This window comes from Hylaeus anthracinus, unplaced genomic scaffold (genome assembly GCF_026225885.1).
Source record: "Hylaeus anthracinus isolate JK02 unplaced genomic scaffold, UHH_iyHylAnth1.0_haploid 11989, whole genome shotgun sequence".
Classification (NCBI taxonomy): domain Eukaryota; kingdom Metazoa; phylum Arthropoda; class Insecta; order Hymenoptera; family Colletidae; genus Hylaeus; species Hylaeus anthracinus.
The window spans coordinates 15,017,678-15,044,201 of NW_026534337.1; the positions used below are offsets into that span (position 1 = coordinate 15,017,678).

The following is a 26,524-nucleotide window of genomic DNA, read 5'->3' on the forward strand; positions in this document are numbered from 1 at the left end:
CCTAACTATATTTACTGTGACATGTAATATCCTTAATGAAAAAAAAAAATGCGATCTACTGATAGAAGAGTTGTTCTGCACAAACACGATGCTTCACGATGCTCTCTCTCTCTCTCTCTCTCTCTCTCTCTCTCTCTCTCTCTCTCTGTCTCTATCACTCTATCTTCAAAAAAAAAAAAAAAGGAATAACGTACCTCTCTATACCTTATGGCAATTAAATAATACTCGACTCGATCGTTTCTATGAATCGAGAAATGGAAAATAAAACTTTTCGCGTACCTCGTCACGATTAATCGTCATCGAAACCGGATCATCACCGATCTCACGCATTCATCATTGTTAATTCTATTGTTGTCGCGATCAGTGTCGCGTCGACGAGACGGAGAACGAACGAGGGAAACAAATGGAACAAGTCGCTGTCGTGTCGTCTTGTCGCGTATTAATATAAAATATTCTAAATAAATATTGTTACCGTCGACTACACCGATTAACGAGGATATAAAAAAAAAAAAAAGGAGAAGGAGAGGAAACAATGCTCGCGTGACGATCGCCTTCAATGAGTCGCGCGATCGACGACTGTAAAATGTATGGGGAACGATAAACGTTCGATTTTTAGTCGACGTCATGAATATCGGAACGTCGTTGCTGGGAGGAAGTCAACTGGATTCTATTCGGAAACGGAGAATCTTTTTCGTTCTCCTTTCAGAGATGGGCAGAAAAAGAAACAATACAATATATATATATATATATATAATTCTCATTCTATCTTTGAAGTTTCGATTTCTATTCGAACGAAAACGAATAGAAAACTGTTTATCTTTTACTCGTTATTCGAAATTTGTATCCAGATTGTACTAATCTAGATAAAAATTTCTAATTACGAGTAAAAGATGAACCTCAATTTTCGTCGCGTTTATTGTTCGAATGACATTTGCCCAGCCCTGTGGCCCCTTCGGGATAGAATCTTGCTGCGCGTACCCACGAGACGAGAAACAAATTCTAACGAGCGAGGAGAAATGTATAATCCTAGCGTGGCGTTTCGTAAGGACGTCGCGGACCTGTCGTTTTTAGAATGTACGAAAGGACAAACAAACACTTTGTATGCACCCGCCCCCTCCCCCATTGTTCATGCCCATTTATATTGCGTAGTTGGACCGATCGATAATTATAACGGACGTGAGATACTATTATATATATATATATATTATATTTCATATTATATATTAAATATATATATATATATAATATTTAATATACATATAAATATATATATATATATAAAAGCGACAGAATGAAACTACTGTAACTACACCTGCCTCTTGTGAATAAATGCCTATTTGTTTCTTTTCAAGCTCGTTTTTATTCAAGTCCCAAACTTCTTGAACATCGGATCAGGTGTTTCCTTCGTAAAACAGACTTTTTATTAAATAAATACCTATGTTGTCACAATTGCTCAGCTCGGGAATCATACAGCTACTAATGTACAAAAGACGCTACGTGCGCGCGTTACCGATCCGCGTGCAACCGCTCTGGTATTACTTAACACAGCGATCGTTAATTAAAGCTAACCGTTTCGGACTGGAATGAAAATTGAACGCCGAGCGAAATATCGTCGCGGTCGGCAACCGCGACCCGCGCATAACATTTTCTCTAGCGTTATTGCACTGGCGTGTAAAAGGGCGTAGGGTCGCGGCTGAATCGATCAACTTTCACCGCCAGCCGTAACGTTTTCATCTTTTTACAACTCCCATCGGCGCAACAGTTTTCTGGTCCGCTTGAACGGATGGACGGATGTTAGTAGTTACGTTTCAAAGACTCCAGTAGCTATTAGGATCGCTTCGTCGGTAGTCCACCGACATCCAACTGATAACTTTCTCAAAATTTCTCGTTAACATAAAAGCTAATAGCAAAGTATGAAAGAATAAAAATTAATATGATTATTAACAGTTCGGATTTTTTTACAAAATAAATAACACATAAATAAACGATAAATCCATGACTAAAATTTGGAAGTAACTAATTCGTTCGACTACCGCCGAAGTGATCCTACGCGTTTAGATTCGAAAAATACAAGAACGCGAAAACAAAAGCATTCTCTCGTGCATGCTTAATCGATGTGATCGATTCTTTTTTTCTAATCAAGTTTCTGTTCATCGGCGACGGGCAATAGCGCCGTAACGTCATAAATGCGACCGTTGAATTCACCGTAACAGTCATAAAATATCCATATCACAATCAACGATAACAAAATTTCACTTTCTCGTAAACCTAACGTAAGACACGGGTCTATCACAAACGGCGTTGGATTTGCAGCCCCACGACTTCCTTCGGGCCGCCTCGAATCTCGCCAGATAACAGAAAAACAATCGGCATGTCCGTCAGTTTCTCTCAAACGCATCACTCGCGATACTAGCAAGTTTGAACCCGCGAACCAGAAGAGATCTTTACGAGTTGACGCTACTTAGAGATCGTTCTTGCAAAGGTAACGAGCCCGTACCGCGATTACCGGAATGACCAGTCGCTCTTCAAACATCAGCGCGAAGGGAAAACAAGCGCTTAGGTACGTTTCGCTACAACCAACCGCTTCGAAGGCTCGAGCTGACCGATTTACTCTTCGCTTTCCTTCCTAGATGCATTCGTCTCGCATTAGAGAAGAAATCTCTTTCCTCGCTTCAGACCCCAGCACGTCGGAATGGACTGCACACTCCGCGACTCTCCACGCGATTGAAACACCAAAAATCTACCGTCGAGAATTTTATCGAGGTGCCCCCGAAAATATCGCGCATCTTTGAAAATGTCGCGACTCCTCGAATTCGAATCGGCAGTCCCTGAACGCGACCGCGAGGTCAAATGGTCCCCAATTACGTCGACGTCGCGACGTAGACGCAGGAAGAAACCTAGGTCCTTCGAGCGCCAGTCTTCGTCTCTCACCGTGCACCGGTGTCCATTTCATTTCGTTTCACGCCACGAGGACATTCATTTTCGTCAAAAGAAACCGAACATCTTCTTCGACGCGCTACTGCTCCGCTTCTTCCTCGCCGGAGGAACGATTTCCCCGTTGTCGGGGTTTAAGGTGCTGATGGCGTTCGCGAGGGGCGTTAGCTTGCTTCGCACGTGTTCGTCCAACAGGGACTGCATGTCCATCTGCCACTGCTCGAGCTGCTGACTAAGCTCGACCTTTTGCTGGATGGCTTCCATCAGTTGGCTGTTAGCCTGGAGAACGTCTATCCTCGTCCTAGCTAGCTCCACCTCGGCCCTGTTCTTTCTAGCCACCGCTTGATCCCTGACTTTATAAGCCTGGGCCAGGACCTCGTCCTTGGTCAGCTGCGAGTGCTCCATGTCGCCGCGAGCTCTGTCACGTTCCTCTTTCACGCCGCGCAACTCGGCCTCGCACACGCTCAGCTTACTCGTCGTGTCGAGCAGAAGCTCTCCGCGTCTCTTCAGCTCTTCCTGAGTCTGCTTCTGTTGTTCCTTAGCTTGCTCCAGCTCCTCGCGTACCCTGTGGAGCTCCACCGCTAGACCTAATTCTCCAGGAGCTCCCCTTCCGGACATGGCTAAATTATAGACGTCCTCTACGAGGTCCAGCAAAGCACCAGGACAGTTTGCCTGTAAAGAACAGATTAAAGAATTTGTTAAAACGCTACAAATCGCTCGGAGGTTCGTCGACTCTGTTCTTATTGTTATCAAACAATGTACAACGTGGTTTATCGAAAGCAATTTTATGACTCTCCAGACTGCATCGTACGAACTTTGGAGAAAGGACATTCCACGTGCATCGATATTCGTTAGTCGACCGAAACCAACAGCTTTGACGCTGGGCAAGGTGCTACGATTCTTTTCACGCCGAAACCGGTCGCCAAACATCCTGCAGCAAAGCGCAACGGTAGACGGTGGCTCGAAAAAAAAACCAGTCACGCTCGATTCGCAATCTACGATCTCTTGGCACCGATCGGTAGCCCGACCACGTTCGTCGAGATCTGGTGGGCGCTCGAGTGGCCCGGTGCGCGTCTAGGATCATCGGAAACCGGAAATCGGTGAACAAAAGCGGCGAGTTACGCGAGACCCTTACCGAGCTCGGGAGGGTCTCCTGCCCGTTGGTGGTCACCTCCTCTGCATCCGCGGTGTTGTTCACGATCACGAGCATGGACTCGTCGCAGTCGCTCTGCAGCCCCGAGTCGTCTTCCCCTCGTCTCAGGTGAACGCACAGCTCCTTCAAACGCTTCATCGCCCTGGCCACCTCGGAGCGTAGGTCGTCCTGCTCCCCCAGCGAGCTTCCGTTTTCCTCGCATTCCATCTCGACCAGCAGGGACCTCGGGGGTTTTTGTATCGAGTTCGATCTACCTCTTCTTCCTTCCTCGATGACCGCCAACGTCGCCGTTAGCTCGTCCCTGCGAATCGAAACGAATTTAAGTACGTCAAGATAAATGATCCGATGAAAATAGTAAAACGATGGCTTGGTTTGACCCCTTCGTAAACGGGGTTGAACTCGTAGACACGTACCTTTACAAAGAACAGATAGAGAGAAAAAATAGCAACGACAGGGCAAGACATCCAGCGCGGATAGTTTGATCAACGAATAACAGACGTTTGCGCAACGCATTGGCTACCGAATTTAGAACACGATCATTCTTTGGACTAAAGCAAACAGGCGGGGCGCGATTACTGGGCTCGCTAGAGTAGCCGATCGCGGCTGAATGCCACGCGACTGGAAATCCATTCCGTTTCTCGGTTCTCCTCGATCGCCTTGCGCCAGATCGACTTTCCGCGCGTGGGTACAGTGATCGACATCGTAAGTTCTCGTGACCGCCGAGGTTGAACCACGTTTGGCTCGATCTTGCCAAGAGAGTGTCCCGTATGGGCGAGAGTTGATTACTTTGGACCATATATTTCTCGTTAGATTGGCAATGTATTAACTCTTTAAGACTTAACGTAGTAGCTCAAATCTGTAACTTTTACATAGTCTCGTGTGGTCATTAATGGCGACTGTCGGTTACGACAAGAAAAGGAACCAATCCTTGTCCGTCCCGTGCGGGATGGAAAAGTCTCGTATGGGCGTTTGGCGAGTTATCGCGAATCGACGGTGGGTTATCTGAAAATATTAAGCGAGCAGGCATTGAATCGCGTGAACTCACCTCTCCCGTTCGGCCAGTTTCGCCCGGAGTTCCGCCTCGTGACCGAGCCGCTCCAAGGCCGCTGCTCTCTCCTCGGCATCTTCGAGTGCCGCCATCGCCCTCGCCCTCTCCTCCCGCAACTCCAAGGACCTCCTCTCTAATTCTGCTCGTTGCGCGGACACCAGCTGAACCTGGAACAACAAGAAGACCGTTGTTACCGCGTTCGCATTTTATTCGATGCGACTTTGTTTGGCCTCTATCAATCAGCTTAAGAACCGAAGACAACTCCAATTGGATAACACGCGAAAAATAGCGACCCGTGCGTGTTTGTTAACCTTCCGACCGCTATCGGATTTATTTTGTCGCGATTCTATCGAGATGACTTGCAAACGTGTCAAAAGACGCTATCTCAGCACTCCATTATTTGGAGTGCTGGCACGATTGCCGCCATATTATACAAATATGTAAAGGTCTGCTTGGGAAATGTAGAAATATTATTTCTAACTTTTACAGTATGCTTTTATCTCCGTACTGTTATTACGAATATTTAGCACACTGATACGACCAACACTGGTACCACTTTGTTTCCTCGATATATCGCGCGAAGTAGCCACCGAACGGTAACAGATACTGGGTGACATAACAGGACTCTTCTTCGTCGTTGTTTATGAGTAATATAAAAATTCAGGGGTATGCTGCAATAAAAAGAGAAAAAGAATGAAAATTTCAAAAATCTGAATTTTGAAACGTTTCTTTTAATTTCCCAAAAATTAGAAAAAATGCTGCTGCCTCCTTATCAATGCACATCCCTCAATTCCTATCTTCGTTTCCGTTTTCCCTAAAGTCAGTCACTGTACCGTCACTGTACCGTCTATCTTCACCCCACTTCCGTCCGCCCAGACACGGTCTGCACTACTGCGACCTAGTCCTTAAAAGGTTGACTATTAACCTTTTGGCCTCGCGGAGACGCTCGAGTTACCGTTTGCATCGTTCCGTGGCACAATCGATAACATTGACGTGACGAGCAGACAGCGTAACGTGCATTGCACGCACTTAATTCATGCGTGAAGAGCATTTCCTGAAATTCGAGAGCGCGTCGTCTCTTGTAAGGAGAGAACAAAGGGCGTAAGAAGCGAAGGACGGCCAGTCGAAGTCGATCGCCGAGGGTCACGATTGTGTTCGCTCTCCACGCTCCTGCTGAACTTCTCACGGTCAGGTTTCCTCGGTACTTCGTTAAAGGCGGAATCATTGATACGGTTGAGACCATAAATTATTCAATTCTTCCCAACGTTATCCGCGATACAACGGTAAACGCGATTCCCAAGAATAATTAGTCGAATGATCTACAATCGGAACGAGAGAAACGATGCTTCTCTAGACAATGCTTCGACGTACACACCTTTACTTTTTTCATTTACTAATTTGCGGATAGGTATGCAAACACGGTGTTTTCTTTTATAACAATGACAGCACTATTCCAAGGCCACTGTTTGGTTTATACCGTGAGATTTCGAGGACTGCGAAGAACGCTAGAATATCCTACGTGACTCAAAATTTGCAGGTACCCGCACGCTACCAGCGACAACCGAGAGATAGGAAAAACCTGCGAGCTCGAGTAATCAAGATTCGCGTTGAAAGAGCGTTAAACATTATTATAGTCGGAAACTGTTAATTTACCTCGTCCCTGAGAACCTCCAAGCTGCTGACGTGATCCTGGAGCGTGGTACTTCGAAGGGCACACTTTTCCCTGAGCACCTTGACCTCGATGAGCAACTGTTCTTCCTGTTTGGCTGCTTCCCTCAGCTGATCGGCGAACCTCGAGTTTTGAGCGGTAAGCTCTGTAACGAGAGTCGCTTGATCCCGTTCCGCTCGTCTCGCACGTTCATTCTGCTCCTCCAGCTGACGCCTAAGCGTCTCCACGTCTGCCTGGAGCTCCAAAGTTTTCGCCTCGCTGTCGCCCTTGACTTCCTCCAGCCTTCTTCGCAGTAGGTGCCTCTCTTGTTCTAGACTCTGTCGCAACAAACAGAAACGAACGTTAAGACCATTAAGAAATCGATGGAAGCCAATTTGCTAGCCACTGAGCGTGCAAACAAAATTCTCATCTAGATAAAAGTTTCCACTAGCGAACGAAAGATGAACAGCTTTCGGTCTGTCGACTAGCCGATCAAAATTACGATGTAAATTATACACTAAATTCTCTTTGTCACAATCAGGTCGTTAACTCTCGCTTAATAGACTTTAACGATTTAGGTTCTTAAAAGTTCGGACACTGCAGTCGATAGAGGTATTCCACCTATACTCCTTTGCCTATATTTGGCATCAACCTTGACTCGTCCTAGCGTATCGTGCGTTAATTTATTCATTTATACGTCGACTCGACAGTCAGCACATCAATCATGTATGCATCGAGACAAAGCTTGAAGTCATTCATACTTCTCGCAAGCATAGAGTCTATCCAAACAATTTCGATTTCGTTGCTCCGATTCACCTCGGGGAAGACAAATATTTTTACGCGCGAATAACTTCAGTTTCTGTCCTGAACAAGCAAACTTACCTGGAGCTCGAGTAGACGATCCGAGCACAAAAACGCTAATCCAGAAATAAACAGTTTTCAGCGGTGGTAAACCTCAACACCGTTTGTAGACTCACCGCTGGAATCGCTCGACTACTTTTGACCTCAAAACATGACGGCTTTACGGTGGCTACCGCAAACGTCCCTGAACGAAATATCGAAAACATAAAAAGTGGATACCGTGGATACCCTTTCTCGAAATTCCGAACCGGTTTCACCGACGCGACGCCATTCGATGAATTTTAAGAAGCGTCCAGTGACTCACGTGGGACACTCTCCTACTTGGAGAATTTATGGCTGACGGGGTCGAAACCCACGAGAATCAGGTGAAAGGACAATGTTTGGATGTTTCGTAACGGTGCCGGATGGAAACAAAAGCTCGGAGCTGCTTTCGTCACCGCGCAGGCTGAAAAGGTTGAACAGAGATACAGATCCTGCTCCTGGCTACGAGAAATTGACCTTCTTTCTAGGTCCACACCCGACATACTTGGAATTCGTTCGAATTCCGCTTTTCTTCGGGATCGAGAGTCATACCTGAGCAAATTTTTCATTATATAAGCTACGAGGCCGATGGTAATCCGTACTTAAAATTCTTTGTAAATGTAAAATGCACAAGCTTATCATAATGTGCGAGGATTTCAAATTTCCGCTGCATAATCGCGTAACATCATCGTCGCCGCGTTTTAATTAAGGAAGAGAAAGAGCATTAAAGACTGTAAAGACGTAACTATCGGTTACGAATGCAGTTGTTACTTCACGTTCGTAAGACGTAATTCGCGTTATCATTCTCGGAACGATGCATTCCTGGCAATCGTTCATTGAGATCGAGAGGCGGGGAGATCCGAGCGATCGATCGTCCCACGTGACTATGACTGATTCAGCCGGAGAACGCGAAACAAAGGGTCTCTCGAGATCTAGAAAAACGCTCCAATTTTCATGCGATTGGCACAATCTTGAGCACGATTCTACGGTACGAATTCTGATGTATGCGCGAAAGGAAAGGAGAACCGTGTACTGCGGGTGTGCACACAAACAAACAATCGCGCTGTTAGGTGCGGAGTTTATCGAGCTAGAAGGTACGGCCTTGGTCTCCCGTGGTTACTCATCGACCGATCGCTAACGAAGCCGAAGGCTTGTAGTTCGCCGATCCCCCAAAGTTCGCCGAAGGTCAATGGGAGTACCTCGGGAACGTAACAGAAGAATCAGAAGAAAATAATTTCATTTACTTGGCCATCGAAATGAGCAGAGTCTGTATCCTCAATTCTTATTCGGAACGGTGATCGTTGTGAAACGGCATTAGTCATCGTGGTTTCGAATCGAAAAGATGGCATAATTGCCGCGACTGCTCCCTCGATGCAACGAATGAATGTTAACGACGAAGACAATAAACAGCGGAGCTTCTAAAACGAGAAGGTACCCAGACGATTACGCACAGACTAGCTGATCCGTTCCAAGAACCCAACTTTCTGCAACATCAATTGCATCTGCGATATTTTTTAAGCAACCGACCGTTCTTTGTGCGCGTTATGACGCACGCTGTCTCGAGAGACCGAATTGAAAGGAGTCGCTTGCTGAATGGGCAAGGGTGCGAGAAACGAAAAACGCGCGGGAAAACGATAACGGGTGTAGTAAAAAGGGATACACGGATAGGTGTACGCAAACGAGCAGGGTACACGCAGGGATTGTGGACAGAGGCTGAAAAGGTTCAAACGAGAGACGTGTGGTACCCGCTGCAGGAAACAAGGAACACGAGGCACGCTTTTCAATAAGGCAACACGGCCCGAGGCGACCAGAGGAGATCCGTGACTCACGGATCTCCATTCCGTTCCCCGACTCGACTGTTGCCCCGATTGCTACGATTTTACCGTCGATGATGCTACGAACATTACACCACGTCGGAACGCACCAGGAAACGCTGCTCGTTCCCTTTTCCAACGGTGGGTCTCGCCCAAACACGCGTGGGCATTCTATTTTTCGCATCTCCTAACAACCGAGGGAGCAATCTCCCCTGGCTACAGAAAAACTAGCATTTTTAGAATTGTATCGAATAAAAACTATCTGGAACTGTGCACCGTTGTTGATACATATCCTGTTAATATATCAACGTCCAAACTGAAACGAAACTACTTTGAACGAAGATTATCTTTACGTAAAATCTGCTTTCCTTCTTGAAAAGGAACTGCGCCTACTTTATGCAATCAACGATCCTCCGCGCAATCCTTATTCGAGGAGAGTGTAAGATAACGTTATCGAATGGTTTACGAGGCACTCCGTTTTCCCCATTTTCATTCGAAAAGAAAGCATAATTGCGTGGCACAGTCGCATCGTTACGCTTCAGAATAATATTATATTGGATCTACCAATCTACCAATTTTCTTTACGCACGCTTGGAAAAAAGATACGATCCGTGCCAATTTCTAACATCATTCTACAGTCTTATGCAATTTCATTGAAGTTACTTGCGAACAAGTACCTCGATGATTCCACTTTCTTCTAATACATTTTACAACTCGTTACCTTTTACTCCAGTGTATGGTATATAACGCATGCTTTCGTTTTCCTGACAAGTGTAATGAAACGAAATTAACATAATACCTAATATCATTATACCCTGATTTTCCTATCCTTTCCAAAGGAATTGAATGCCACGCCTATCGCAAAACATTTTACTCAGTTGCGTGGAAAAATCGTGGAAATTGCCTCTCCATACTTTTCCCCCCACCGTGGAAAACGATATACGCGATCATGCGCGAATAACAACGAAATCGATAACAACGCTGTCTAAGCCTCCGTCGTTATCTGTCGTTATTAATATTGCCAAGAATGAATCATAAATTCGCAACCGTTACAGGCACTCATCCTCTCTGCAAACTTGAGCATATGTTACCTCCAGTTAATCCGTTCGTTCAATTATCGACTACGTACGTATCGACGAGCCTATCGATGCGGATAATTGCAGCTAAGTACCCATTGCCGCAAAAGTGTGCGCGCGGCAAGGTCCGAGTATCCGTGAGTCACGAATCTTATTCGATATTCGATTCTCGATTGATCTATAGAATGGCTTTCAACATCGATTCCAATGATGTCATTATTGCACGTTGACGACACGATCTCGTTAAAATTAAAATCAATTGCCAGGAGAGGTGAACATTATTACACGTACTATGGCTGTAGGAAACGAGAGAATTTAGCTACACTCCGATAAAAGGGAAATTTTACAACGGATTAGCACGTGCTCCAAAGTCGACAGGTTAGCTATTACTCAAAAAGTCTTGGCTGAATTATGTCAACGCGATTGTACGCACGAAGACGAAATTACATATTCTTTAAAGGAATTCACTAAAACATGTAGCCGTCACCAGTTTCCTAGCATTATTGCAGAGATTCGTCTCGCTGTTTCAGTCGCAAACGGGAAACTTAACGAGGACAAGATGCTAAATAATAATAAGGTTTCGAAAAGGAAACCATCCTCGACATGAAGATTATTCTAATTGCACGACAAACCAGCAATCCATCTTCCGGCACACTTTATCGGACTTCTAATTTAATGGCTGAGCTCCTGTCGCTTTCTGCTCGAAGAAACAGACATGCGCCCGATAGAAAGGGAAATAACCGAAACTAGGAAGCAGAGTAAACAGCGGCTGGTACGAATGGGCGCGGATCTTCGATTTATCATGCTTCGACGCGACCATATGGCCAGCCACTCTGCCCTGGAATCTATCTTTCTTCGTTCGCCAACGCAACACCAAATTATCCAGCTATGCGTTAGGAAATCTTGAACTCCAAAGCTGAACGTTAGACCGGTGAACCGTACGCCTCTATTTCTTCTTTTTCATCGAGTTTCTGTTACGTTTAACTGTAGATTTTACGACTTCCGGTGGTTTCCATTGCGAAAATGGAACGACGATCCGCGTTCTCAGCCTGAACCAATGCACGCGTATTTCCCTATAGCTGAAAACTCCTACCAAATTGTTTTCTTACCGCGTCCAATCTAAGAGACTGTGCAATTCGATGTCTTGTGAAATTAGAATATCAACAAGTGATACACCGTTTAAAAATAGACGTGTCGTAATATTGTGACGTGCTAGCACAAAAATGATGTGCAAACTTGGTAAAGCTTGTCTCGAAATGAATAATCGACGGTTTGAACAGCTTCCGTAAATAAAGCTGACTTCACAAGACAGTACACTTCGTTCTCCTAAGAAACGTGTATCATAGTCGCGAAACTGTTAATTATTTATCGGACATGTGGTCGTCGAAGTCTGTGTTGTTCCTTATTCGATGCAAGTACAACTTGGATATTCTTCCGAATTTCAAGGCAATAGTAATCGCAGGGGAAAAAAGAGTATATAACCTGTTACGTAAATCTCTTTCAGGTATTTCTTCAAGAATTTTACAGTTATTTTCGCGTTTTTATCTAAGAAATTAAGTAACACTGGAAAGCTTTCGTCACACTCCGCCACATACCAACGGAATGATTCGCGTTTTGCCGAAAACCGTTCAAGCGTAACGCTGTGTGCCGAACGATATAGAAACTGAGAACGAAATTAGCTATAATTGCTATTTAATTGTCATGCCACTTTGCAGTGACGCGGTACGCTCTCGGTGCACAACCGTTGCGTAGTTCACTTTCCCTCCGAAGAAAACGATAATGCTAGGCGAACCTTCGTCGGGGAAGGAGCAAACGCAGGAAAGAGAAGGAGAGGCTGGCTCGTAATCGAGTGGCAATGGCCCGTGACGAGTCTAACGGCGATCGCCATGTTAGCGCAACTCAGACTCGGTCCATCATAAGCCAGTTCTCAGAGATTCATAAGTGCGATAATTAGAAGCAGACATTTCACTGCATTAGCGGACGTAATTACACGCGGATGCAATCTATTTCGTGTCGCGGAAACCAATTCAGAAGGATAGGTACTTGAAACAAAAAAAAGTTGAAAGGGGTACACTTTTTGCAACTATCCAATATATCCTAGAAGAAGCGAAGCCTGAATTAATTCCTTTTTAATTGATTTTTGTAATCTTTATTTTACGTTTACCATCGAATATTTGCTTGGGTCTTGGCGCTGCATGTTTGAGAGAAAATGTCCTTTCTCTCGTTCTGGTTGAAATTATTCGCGGTAAGAGAACAGTCATTTCTTGGCAACGTGTATGCACCTATGCCATTTTCGCGCTTGTATAACTGGTTATACTCGACTATCGCAACGGAAAAATGAGAATTTTTTGATATTTTTAAACGACCTTTTTCGTCTACCGCCCGACGTGATTTTACCGATAAGAAGGTAAGAGTTGTCGAATGAATTGAATTTGCGCTTATAACGAAACTTAATTGCCTACTTTCATAGCGTCGTGTTAAGTTAATGGCAGTACATAGAGAATCGTCAAATATATTAGACCGACCGAAAAGTAATCAAAATGGCTTCGGTTTGGAAAAGTTTTTCAATGATAAAAATGTTGATTACTTTTCGGTACCCCTAATACTTTAATTGTGTGAATCATAGATTTTTATTGCGTCAGCGTGACAACGGCGAACGGATAGCTTCAAAGTCGGCTACGTCGATGATCATTAGCGCAAACGAAAGGTAAAGGAAACCCGTGGCGTTCGGTGTTAAGCGTTGTGTAATTTCTACAGGCCTCTTACCTTCGAAACATCTCTTCATCGGGGTAAGAGCGGCTAATTGGATCAAAGTGCACGCACGTCTCATTCGATCGCATCATCTTGACTCGTAAGAGCGATTGCACGGCTTATACTCGGGGTTCCTCTAACCACAAAGAAACCACATTCGAATAAAGAGCACGCGATACCTTCAAAGAACGCTATTTTTCATTCCACGTCACGCAACTGGAGAACGTTTGATCAGCTGCGAAACGGCCGACCAATGTCACGATATTACTTCATCGATATCAGACGATCTAACCCAGGTGTGCGCAACTCTGTTTGGTTTCTGGCAACCCACCAAGTTCCGCTCATTTCTGCTTAACCTTCTTTCCTCCGAAGAAAAGAGGACAAGATGGCAATCAACTAGTCCTGGGTAATTATTAGAAACATAGTAGGAGCTTGGACTTCAAACCTGTGATTAGTCCGTTCCTGTTCGAAGCCGAAGAATTTTCATTTTTATGCTAACTTTCGAGATTCTTTGCATACGAAGGTAGCCAGTACGCGATCGGAAAGGACCTAATACCAACGTCCATAGAAAATATAATTGCACCATTATTATATTTTGATCCCATTTTTCATGGTCTACTTGCGGCTTTCCATATGCCCCCCCCGTTGAGTGTCTCTGATCTACCTGAAAACGTCTTCCAAGCTGTTCTTGCTGAATAACGCGCACACACTAGCCAATAATGGAGTTACCAACTTCGGTATCGCGTTACCGTTTTACGTAAGCGACAGCTTAATTCGATTCCCCCGGCTGGGTCGAAAGGTACCTCGAACTCGATCGAATATTCAATTCGCTCTGACGAACAGTAAAATTCCGCCGGTGTAGCCTATTTCATTGCGTAATTTCGTTTAAATGGAAACGACACAAGCGGATCCGATGATGTTACCGCCCATGGATCTGAGATTCGAAAGTAGAAACGATGTCGAAAATATCGGCAAAAATCTACGATTACTCTAACAAGGGAGAAGCATTTTTCGCGAGGAAAGTGAGCCAACAGTGCCAACAAGGCATTAACGGGCATCTTCGGCCGAAGAAAATCTGTGGCAGCAATCTCTGCTCGAAATCGCGTCCGTTATGGTATTATTAGCTTCGGGTTTCGTATAGACTGCGCAAAACTCTGATAAAATGCCAGCACGTGCTCGTATACAGACGTGTTCAAAAGTATTTGGCACACTTAGTTTTTTTTAAAAAAATACGATTAATTAAAAATACAATTTAAAAAAGTTGAGTTGTCATTCGTCTATTCGAAATTTCTGCATGTAAAGAAGTTAAATTTTCGAAATTTAAATTTGAGGTATTTTACCTCCGGGGTACAGGTATACTTCAGGGCTCGGTGAATACCTGGATAGTTTTGAACGACACTGTACGCTATTATAGCGTAACTGTGCCTGATAATCGGGCCTCGCTGGAAGAATACAGAACGAATCGCATCGGCGCAGGTAGAATCGCGTTGCAATTGGAAAACGAGGCTGCCAGATTATCCAAAGAATCTGCGAAAGTACACGATTAATGAGATTAGAGACCGATTACGGCAGACTAAAGGTGTCTGTTGCAACGTCGTCAGCGACAGTCGGTGGCTGCCGCGCCGCTTCGCGGCTGCTATTATTGTTTACAAAACTTATGTGACTCACCAGGCAATTAAAACGATATTGTGTAACGAGTTTGCGGTTCTTGCACCTTTCGAAATGTATCAAGGCTGCCACGACGCGACTGTACGACGGTTCTCCGCTGTTTTTTATCTTATCAATTCGTCGATTCGCGCGACTGTAACACGTGATCCGACGATTTCAAATGCAAAACTTTCCACGACATTCGCGGAACGTACTGCAATTTTAATCGCGCTATTAAATGGTAACGCGTGTAGGTAATCGTATGGATTCGTTTCAATTCGATTCGAGGCTTGGGAAATAATATTAAAAGATACTTGTTACTTTGTCTGTAGATAAAATTTTCTAATGTAACAGATAAGAGGCAGCATCCAGAGCTCTAAACAAAATATTAAAAATTACGACGATGACAAGATATCGCACGGTATAAAAACGCGTGTATTGTATCTCGATCTTATGGGTATTAATTAGGATTTCTCACGGAATCCGGTTAGGATTAACGCCGATTTATAAACGGCCAGTGATCGGTAATTCGTTGAAATGCGATTACCTGTCCCCGTTAGCTGACTCCAGCGAACCAAGCCGTGGGAAGCAAGGAAATGGCCGCGCGATAAACAGGAGCGACAAAGTCGGCGAGAAAAATTCCATCTTATTTTACAATGGTCCCTTAAGCGGTAAACCGCGTCACGAGAAACAAGCGTACGGATCTCCCGTTTCAGATCGTCATTCGACACCGACAGGTGAGAGTGCGCGCATTTTAACACACGCATGGTGCCCGTGCGAGTATTATGAGAGCGAAGGAAAAACCCGCGACGCCGGCACGCAATTCGCGGAATTTTCATGTCCGCAGGATTCGAGTGACAATTGAATTAACGTGTCGTGGAAAGAAAACGCGATCCGAGACAGACGCGATAATTAAGCATGATGCGCACGCGAGCCGCTTCCGGGCGAGTTAAGAGACGATTTTCATCTTCCCTTGGCCAGAAAGAGGATTATAGTCTGTATCAGAATTCGAAGTGGAGTTTTTTGGGACGAGACATCTGGATCGTTATCGGATCCTTCCACCGTAAAATCAGATCAAATTTTTCTGCTCGATCGTAAGCTGTCCAGGTCGTCAACAGGTTTCTTATTCATCTTACGAATATTCCAAATGCCCGACGCCCACAGTTCCCTCTTCTCGACAAATATAGCCGTTCTTACGTACTCGGCCACGCACAACGGCCAGAACATGAAATAACACGAAAACAAAACGTGAAAGCGCCAAGACCACGGATGTTTGCTCACCGTATCAGATTGTTCTACATTCAGACCTATCCACGAATGGAGCTGTAACAGTAAGTAGTCCTTAAACGGATTCTCTTCCCGAGAGCCCTGATGGATTTGCAGTAGATAAGCATACGTATAAAATAATTGAGGGATATGCTACAACAAGGAAGCAACTCCAAACATTAATCCTAAACCACTCTGAACAGGAGGAATGAAAAGAAAGAAAATGTCAAAAATCTGAATTTTGGAACGTTCTTTTTTAATTTCCTAAATCAATCACCTCGATTAGTTCTGTTGTACCCAACTGTACCATGTTTATTTTTAACACGCCAACCACCTCCAAAACCACACTTTCGAGTGGCTCCGTAACAGACGTTAAATTCGAAGACCTTGTTAAAACGTCACGGCACGTTCATCGTCGAATCAATTTCACTGGATCTCCCGCTCGTTCGGAGGGAAATTGCTCGCGTAGCCGCGCATTCGTTTGCAACGAGGACTCCTCGAGCGGAGATTCGAGAGAACAATGAGGACAGATAACGAACGAAGTGCAACAAGATTGAAAACAAACACTCCCGTGTATCCGTCTAACGGTACAGGACTGGCCTAACTAACGTGTCTCGTGACAAACCGCTGTGAACTTCTTGTTCCATCAGCGTCGTTCTTTCCGCTCTTTTAATTCCGTCTAGCCGGAGGGTGTCTCCGGGAACTGTCTCGGTTCTTGTGCCCCGACAATCAGGTTCGATGCGTACCCTCGCCCGCCTCCAGCACGGTGTAATGATTCGGTTTTATGATCCGGCACGTATAAACACGCTCGATCGTATCGGCTCGCCGTCGAGCAGAAAAGAACGGAGCAAAAAGCAACGCCTGTCGAAGACCTGGGCTAACGGTGTCGAACTCCTCGACAGGTATTAATCGCGATCGATCGCGTGAGATTCACTTGTCTTCGGCGAACATCGCTTCCGGCTCGTGTTTTGCGTTAGAGTCCGTGCAATCTAATCTCGCTCGTGGCAAAGCTCGTGTGCACATATTTGTGCACGTTAAACAAAATTCCTTTTCATTATTTGCACGCTAGGAAAAAGTGAACTGAGAATAAACTACGTAGACTTTTTGTTAAAAATCTTATCGGGTTCTTCGGTTGAATTGCTGCCAGTTGCTCGTTTCCGGAGTTGGATCCTTTAAAACCAGCGCGGCCTGTTCCTAACGCGACGTTGAGAACACGAGTGGCCCTTCTGGCTCGAGTTTCCTTGGCGTTGTTCAAGATTTTCGCTAGCTACGTTGCACTCTCAACAACGCCGGAAACTCGAGCTGAAGAACGGCGCTCGTTCCGTTAAAAACGCGACCCGTTCGCGGGACCAACGGTGTTCTAATTTTCAGATACCTCGGTACGGACTTCCCGCGATACAATTTATGGGTTAGTGTGATAGAGTTAATTACATTCCGCGCTTGTTTGCATGCTGCACCGTGGTTTGGAGATCCACGAGTAAACAAGTCGAGGAAAGAGGGTAGAACGATTCTTAAAGATTCCGGTCTAACGGTTCTCTTTTTCAAGGACTTCCGGTCTGCTTCGCGACTGTCTGGCCTCTGAATCGCTACATCCCAAACGACTCCTGGCGCAGGTGCAATTAATCCTGCGTGACTGGGAACTATTAGTTTGTTCGCTTCCCTCTTCGCAACAATTCTCTTTGTTTCACAGACAAGGCTCAGTGGTAGCTTATAGCTTCGTGGATACTTGCGCTAGCTAAACACTTCATTATCCATCGTTGAAACAAATTTGCTGGATAACAATTGTACGAATCGAAATTCATCGAAATTCCCAGTTTGAGAAACACTGCTATAGCGGAATCCGAATAAATCATGCTTTTAACAAATTCTGGTACACTTTCGTGGTGCCAGCTACTCGGTGACCGTAACGAAAGTCAATCTTTCCAAGTCGTTGAAATGGATATGAAATGCACCGTCGTAGAAACGTCCTCACGTATTTCCCATTTGGTTAAGGGAACGGTCGCTTTGTTAAGGCGAGTTTTCTGAAGGGCGTTTCGGTGAGACCCCGGGAATCCAAACAGAGGCAGCCATCCAGCCGCGTTAATCTACCTGAGAAATGCGATTGTGAAAAGCACCGAGTTGTTTCGCGTCTGGCGCGGCCGACAATGGAAAACCAGTCAAGCTCTCGTAGGAAATGCAATAAATATTTCAAGGGAAAGGCGTAGAACGCTGAATCTACTTATAATCGCCTAGCCGCGATCTCACGAGGCACTTTCCTACGAACAGGCGTATAATAGTGACTCCACGAAAGCTTCGCGTCATAGGCGCAGAAACTCCTAGTCCGATGTGACTTTTTAACACTTTCTCACGGTGTTCTAGACGACTGTGTAAATGTATCTTTAACAAATTCATCAAATGCAACGAAAAGGATTATTGCCATCTTAATTAAAAAGAAAACTTTGAAAGCAGTCGAGAGTGTACGCCGGGTGCTCGTGGTAGGTTCCACTGTCGATGAAATGCAAATTATAGTACTCGGAGTATCTATTAAATTTATTTTCGCTCCAATTGCTCCGAGACACAACAAAAGAATTCGATTTCACTGCTGATTACATGAACGTCGATAATCACCGGTGTTTGTCGAGATTCATGGCACATAATTAACAAAACTAGTAAAGACCAGTAATTCTAGTAATTCGTCATTTTATTCTACTACAGAAATAAATGTACTGAGAATGTACAAGTACGTACAATGTATACATATGTATATCCGTCACTGCAGAATAACGAAAGAGAAAGTTTAGGATATGGTCTGAGAGAACCCTTCCTATAGTTTATTAGAGACTAAACAGATGCGGGAAAACTGCAGTGTATACTGCTAGAAATTCGTCACGTTATTCGTGACATTTTAGCGATAAAGTCAAGACTTTTAATTAATACAATTAGTATCTTCAATTTTGTCCTATAAATATTTTGCGAAGAAGTTAGGATTAGAAGATCCGATTTATAGCGCTCTAGATGCGTCGAACTGTACGCCAATGGGTACAGGGATGATCTTTAAACGTTTCGCGTCCAATTATCGCGGATAGACTGCATTATCGCAGGGTTAATGGGTGATCTTAATTTTTAATAGGTGGAACAAGCTCTCGCGAGAGGAGCGAACAGACGGATCGCGTAATTCGCTCGCTCGAGATTCCCAGGTCGCTGGCTATGACGAGCACATGGAATCTCTGCTTTCTAGATCTCGACTGTGCCTGCCGTGTAAGTGCTGCTTTTTATTGCTGACACGGTACCGTGATTATTCTGTTGCCGCTTTCAGACGGACCAATTATACAATAACGAGAAGCAAACTTAGCAGCTCGATTTCATTGCTACTCTGACCCACTTCTTTCCCCTTCGCCCTACGTCGACGAAGCGTCGAAAGGTTGACGAAATCAAGCTTGCCTCTTTTAGTATGCATCGCAATTCCATGCTACTCGTTACGTATCGTTAACATTTGCTTAGGTAAGTGGTTACCAAGCTGTTTGGAACTTCAAAGAAGAAAGAATTTTCGATGAATGAAGGAAACGACCGATCTTTCTAGCGTCTTTATATAATCGGTATTAATAATACAATGCACGTACAATAACGCCGGATACGCCATCCGTAAAAGTAACGCGTACAGGGTCTAATTAAAACATCCGGAAACGTAGCACTCCGACTGAGCGTACAATAAAAAGTACGCCTGTGTATACTTGGGTTGCGCGTACCTTGTTCGCAATTCGTGCACGCGCCTCGTACTTACGCGTGTTCACACGAGTCGGTGCATAATCATGCATCGATTATGAACTAGAGAGGGCCCATCGTGAAAGTGAAATTCGCTAACGCGTCGGGGAACGAATGACAAATTCGAACAATACGAATATAAAAATGGAGAATCGACGAGCGAACATTTTCTCATTTATCCCAAACGAAAGTGCAGTATAAGATCGTTAATTCATAGGTTTATTCGCGTAACGAAGGAAACCAACAACGCAAACACGTACACTTATCGAGCCAATCAATCGTTCGCATAACAATGATGACGTTCAGCCAACGCGACACCTCGAATTACGTAATATCGAACGTTTGAAAAATGACACATCGCGCCTCTTTATCGAATATATTGTTTGGGTAATCTACGTACGTTCGCGGCACTTCCTGACGTAGGCAATAATTATATCCGGAAACGGGGCGGCAAACACGTAGGTGTGCTCGAAAGAAAACACGCTCGTTTCCGGAATGCACGCCGTTGCACCAGTTAAAGAACCGCCCGTGGAGACCGAAGGATCGTGACGACTACTGCGTGCTTTCCTTTCTTTCGTGACACAATTACTATTCCACGTTTTAGTGTCTAATTGCGACGATGAAATAATAACAGACATCTTTCTTCCTTAGTCGTCAAATATTCCAAAGCGTCTACGTTGATAGCCTGTCGACTACACGAGAGTTAACAGCGATAGAAAGAGGTCCACGAGAGACTAAAAAACGCTGTATCAGAGGATCTACGTCTTCTACGTCTTCTACTTCAAAGGATTTACGTCTTCTACGTCTTCTACTTCAAAGGATTTACGTCTTCTACGTCTTCTACTTCAAAGGATTTACGTCTTCTACGTCTTCTACTTCAAAGGATCTACCTCCGTATCAAATGAAGAAGGTGACGCGAGAGTGGAAGCTGCGTGGAATCGATGCGGAGGTGCAATCAACGCTGCGAAAGCGTAAAAGCGAACGGCTCGATTCGGACCACGCGACATCATTGTTTCCAGTCACGCGTACCCCGAAACCGGATTGCTGTCGGTTTCGAACGATCTTCTCCTTTCTGGAGACGTGCGTGCAACGGGTTCTCGTATCCGCGACGACGGACAGGGAGCCACGAAAGCGTGGAAGCGAGTCACTTAGGCAACGTAACGTCAAAGACAATACCCGGCACCACGCTCCGCCTGCCCGCGTGCCCGCTTCTTCTTCATTCTTTCCGCGTTTTGCCTGTCACCTTACTTCTGACCCCTGACCAAAGAGACGGTCGCATGCTCGTCACTGTTCCATCCTTTGTCTTCCGATTACGATGGTTTCGCGTGACAATGGTGTTTACTTGGATTCGGAGAATTGGTTTGTAGGACACCTTGGTACGGTGGCAGACTTTGGAGTTACAAATTTCATGAACGATATTCTGCTCGCCAGAGTACGTAAAAATTCGTATCTCGAGCCGAGCTCTCTCGTGTACAATAAACGGGCCGTAAGAACACTCTAGAATCTGGAGTCCAGATGCCACTTCTGCGGGGACTCCTTTGAAAAGCGACCCTTTACGAGTGATCCTAGCGAATACTATGCTGTACACACGTGGGAACGCGGACTGGGAGACGTTGAAATTCTTTGTACGAGGGTTGTGTGATAAATGAAGCCACGATGGCTGGAAAGTTCAGAAGCAATTGTCTCAGAAAACTACAAGCAAGACCAGCATTAGTTTTTCCTTCTCTCGAGGAACAAACCCCCTTCAGTTATTCACGAGAGTAGAGCTTCGATCGACGTTCTCATGGCGTCTATGCAAAAATGCAAACTTGAACAGATACGAGAAAAATATTATCGGTGAGTACATATGTAAATGTTCAAGTAACAGTGTTTTAAACGCGGGTGATAATACGATTCATGAACAAAGAAACACCTTGACAATTTTATCAGCTATGACGCGCTATTGTACGTAAAACAGTAGTAAAACTAAATGCTTGGAAAACAATGCTAACAAATTATACATTTATTCCAAAGCACTATACGATATGTTTTCTGTTCCAAACAAAAGAGTGTAAATTCCGCCTGTTAAATTCAAAATTCGTCGAATCGAGATTTTACGCCACTTTTTGAGATTTATCGCCGTCCCGATCGCGATTCGGTGGTCAACGCTCGTAAAAACTGCATTGGAAATTTAGAGTCGTGCCCCGTGTCCTGATTCCAGCGAAATCCGTAGGAGAAATGCCTTCTGCGCGTGCGTGCTTTTCCGCCGTCGACTTTCATTTTTTGTTTTCGATTCGCTCCCCGGGAACACCGCGTAAACTCCAACAGGAAGCCGCACACACGCAACGCGAATCGCTCGTTTCAGACGGTAACGAGTGCGTTTAGCTTTTGAACTTACTTGAGACTATTCGAGTAAATTTTTTCGATAACGCACAGGTTCACACGTTCCGCGTGACAGACGCGGCTGAACGCTATTCATGGATCGGTCAAAAGACTTCGATGCTATTAATATGGCTAATGCGACCCCTTAATGCACGCTTTCAGTCTAATGAAATAGTACGAAGTACCGTTCCGCGTGGGAACAGTATACGCAAACCACGCCTCCACGATTAATCTAATAAAACCTTCCTCTTTGCGCAATGCGAATCGCTGTCGTTACATTACCATGGACTGTTTACCATACATATATTACTTTCGCATACTACCGATTTTATTGGGAGGCTAACCGAGTAGCTCGTTTTCAAACATGCCGCACTCGTTTTTATTATAGATATCTGACGGTTATCGCGAGGACGAAGAGATGTTTATCCTCCCCTCCCTTAACAAATTACATTCGACCTATCTATGTTATCAGATGTTTAACTTATCTCTGGTGATACCGCGCTGATTGACGGATCAAAATTAGCGCGTCGAAGAATTTACTGCATCTCGTTCTCTATGCTAAACAACGAAAAACAAGTGTCGCCAAGGCGGAAGCAAGCGTTGAACGCAGTATTATTGATTTATCGATAAGTCGCGTACACAAGCACTCGAGTATCGCCTGTGACATTTCCTAAGTAAACGATCAGAAAGGAACTCGACATTTCCTAATTAACCCCAGAGTCTATATCAATATTTAAAACTACTCACCTCTAATTTCGCCGCGTACTCCTCGACGAGGGCCTCCCTCTGCTTGGTCAACTGCTGGTTCCTCTCGAGGAGCGCTTTACCGAGTTCAGCGGCTAACACTAGATCCCTGTCGCGTTTCTTGAGAAGCTCCACAGGATCCTCGAGGTCCTCTTGGTCCAGGGAGTGTCGTCGCGCTTGAAGATCGGTGATCATATCCTCCAGAGCGTAAGGCTCCGGTTGTCCTTCCTTTTTCGGCAGCATCGTGGCCCGCACGTCTTGTCGCGCGCGCGATTCACAGTCGAATGTGTTGCGTGTTTGGCCAAGCCGTGACCTTTACTGTCGTTTGCAAGAACGACACACGCGGGACCAGGTGGCCGACCGGTCACACGTCAGAACCATTTGTAACGTTCGTAAGGTGAACAATACGCTAGTCAACACGGCGCTAGCTGCTCTCCCACCGTTGATTCACTATTACGTCATTCATATCGCGATTCATCGATGCTACTCCTTTCGATACGAGCTGACGACACACGTATACGCACCTATACATGATATTTCAAAGTAAACAGTTTCGATGCACGGTACACAGTAGCACGTGCGCGTTGTGCGGATATAAACAAATTCGTCTTCTAGATAAATATGCTGCAATCCGAATGATACGATATGTTTATTGGTATAACTGTCCAAAATTCTGTTTAACCAAGGTGTTACGTATACACGTATATTTATTTGTACGACAAAACACGGTCAACGACTGTCCTCGCGCAATTCCCTCGACGATCGACTCGAAATTGTTCTATCACGAAGTAAATCTGAAATCGATCGACGTGTACGCTCGTAAACGTATCGATTACGCGACAGAGATGTGCGAACTCGCGCACGCGACAACTCGTTCTTCGTTTTACTTGAAAACGGCCGATAACGCTATCAGCTTGGATCGAAGGTAATTTCAAGTGTGCGTCTTAAAGCGATTGGAAAAGCTGTTTCGTAAACGTAACGGAATAAGTTAGATCGATAATCTATACGTGTGAGTCACCGACGTTCACCTTCGTGTACCGTCGATAAATTGTGTTTCGCGTTGCGAGAATAAAAAAACCGAGAAGTTCACTTTTTTTTTCACTCCGGGAGCCAGCTCGTGCGACATGGGAGTCCGTACAGGTTTTTTCGTCGATCGTTAAAGTCTCTCGCTACCGGAAACGATCAACTGCGATCCCACATTGCCAACGTAATCCTCCGTCGAGAGTGTTGCTTACAAACGATCCCGTAAATTGTACTTGACACACGAATTAACGTGCAGTGCACGCACGCGCGTACTATCGATGCACCTCGGAGCAGCAGCGTCGAAATCGCAGGAAAATTACGCGAGAAAAACGCGAGTCGATCGATATACGAGCACTGGTCGTCGATCGGTTATCGATTCTTGTTCACGCACAGATAACGCAGCAAATTGTTACCGGGACTAATTCCGTTGTTCTGCTCCGTTTCCTCTCTACACGCGATCCTCGAGTCGGCAACTGCAATCTTGTTTCTCCGATAGAAAGTCAACAATGTAACCACGCTCCAAACTACAGGTTATCGATATATACCGTACAAACGTAACCGTTTAACTTCCTCGGGATCGTTTCCACGCAGCGTAATTGCATCGATCGCTCAAGTACGCGCACAATCGTATATTCCCTCGACGAACAAAACGCGTCAGGAAACGGTGACGTTTGCTGGTTGTTTGCGACCCGTTTCTACGGGTATCGATGCAGCCTTCGCGACACGGCAGGTGCTACGATCGTTTCCAGCTACCTTTAACCCCTCGAGCGGTGAATTTTCATGCTCCTAGAAAATCGTCGCTAAGTACAAACCAAACGGGGTCATTTATAAGTCAACGGCGATATGGCTTTGGCACAAATTTTAAAACGTACGTGCACCACACACATTTATGCGAGTAATGTCCGCGCCGCACAGAGGGTGAACAAAAGGTGACATCGACGCACCGAATCCGTTGAACTCGAAGCAACGCGGCTACACTTGTCACATTTGCACCAAAGAGGAGCGTGGTCCTCGAATTGCACTTGAATCGTGGATCCTTTGTTCCGAGAGTCGTCGACTTGTTCGAAGCGTCGCCGTGAACACACTGTTTGCGAGAACACAAGGGACGCGGACACGCGACGCGACCAGCTCGCCGTACCGTGGCCGGCCAGGTAGTGACTCACTGGTCGCCAGTGGAAAATAAATATTACGGAATCGTGTGCTGGTGCTCCTCGGCCAGGTAGAGATTCTCCCACCTCCAAGGCTCCGGCTGAAAGTAATTGGTTCTGCTCGGAGCTCGTTCCGCAACGAAAAACCTTCACTCGCGCTGCCGAATTCGATGGAGTGCGGCTATCCCAATTTTGTCAACGCTCGAACCTCGCCTCTTTCGCACAATTCTTGGCATACTGATACGCGTTTACCATACGCGTACACCTTTATACAGCCGTGCGAAAAAAAAAAAAAAACGTTAAATGAATTTAATTACCGTCCAAAGAAGTTCCTTTGACTCGATCATTTGTCGAAGGACACGTATTTATCTGGTATCGTGCGATACGTAACGCTATCTTTTTTTCCAAGTCGTAATCGTAGACGGACACGCGGGAAAATTGAGAAAACTTGGCGTGGGAGGCTACGTACCGATGCACGAGACAATCGACCTGTCGACCTTCCCCTCTGGAGGCATACTAACCTCTCCCTTGCCCGTACCCACCACCGCGCGTTTCCCCACCATTTGACCCACCTGGTCTAACCGCCACCTGACTCGATCTCACGAAATCTATGGATCGTGTTTAATGCACGATCCTGCCCCGTTTGGCTCCGTTTGACAAACAAAAACGATATAAAAGTACGAGAGACTAGAGTAGATTAATTTATTATTATTATTATTATTATTATTATTATTATTATTATTATTATTATTATTATTACTCTAACGAAGATATATTAATCATAAAATATAGTTCGATAGGAAAACTCTCGAACGCCCCATATATTATTTTACATCCAACAGGTGCGATATTGCATTAAGCTACGTAGATCTTTCTAAAGAGTTAGAAAACGCGCTTCATGCGAAATGACTCAGGCAATTTCACTGCAATTCCGTCGCGAAGCTGAACGAATGTATAAAACAAAGGATTCTTGCGAAAGAAGAATATTCGCTTACCCACACTGTACTTTATAAATCATGAAACGATAAATTACACGAAGAGAGAATACGAATAAATATTAATAGTTTGTAAGAGAACATTGATCGTGACACCATTCGTTGATTGTTAACTTATGTAATTAATACCGAAAGGTATCCCCCGCTATCGAGTGCTCTACTTGGCAATGTAATTGATACGCGCAATAACATCAGTTATCATTAAGCGAGTTACACCATCTAGTGGCTCACCAGGCAACTGGTTTTATCGGGAAAGATAGTAAATCTCGCTGACGTATGATAACGATCCGTTT

The 26,524-nt window shown here is 45.0% G+C and overlaps 1 protein-coding gene across 1 annotated transcript; it reads right to left on the minus strand.

Annotated features, from left to right (window-relative positions):
* Positions 1–1,952: 1,952 nt before the first annotated feature.
* On the minus strand, positions 1,953–25,023 carry LOC128887483 (bicaudal D-related protein homolog). The gene is made up of 5 exons (XM_054143444.1): positions 23,069–25,023; positions 6,789–7,121; positions 5,133–5,302; positions 4,070–4,388; positions 1,953–3,606 (listed from the first exon to the last, which is right to left on the minus strand). The coding sequence occupies exons 1-5, from the start codon at positions 23,306–23,308 to the stop codon at positions 2,986–2,988; spliced, it is 1,683 nt and encodes a 560-aa protein (XP_053999419.1). The 5' UTR covers positions 23,309–25,023; the 3' UTR covers positions 1,953–2,985.
* Positions 25,024–26,524: the final 1,501 nt, after the last annotated feature.

Coding starts and splice junctions, on each gene's coding strand:
- LOC128887483 (XM_054143444.1), bottom strand. CDS start 23,308: ATGCTGCCGAAAAAGGAAGGACAACCGGAGCCTTACGCTCTGGAGGAT. Junction 5,303..6,788: donor TGGAGGTTCTCAGGGACGAG/GTAAATTAACAG, acceptor TTGTTGTTCCAG/GTTCAGCTGGTGTCCGCGCA. Junction 4,389..5,132: donor AAACTGGCCGAACGGGAGAG/GTGAGTTCACGC, acceptor TTCGATTCGCAG/GGACGAGCTAACGGCGACGT.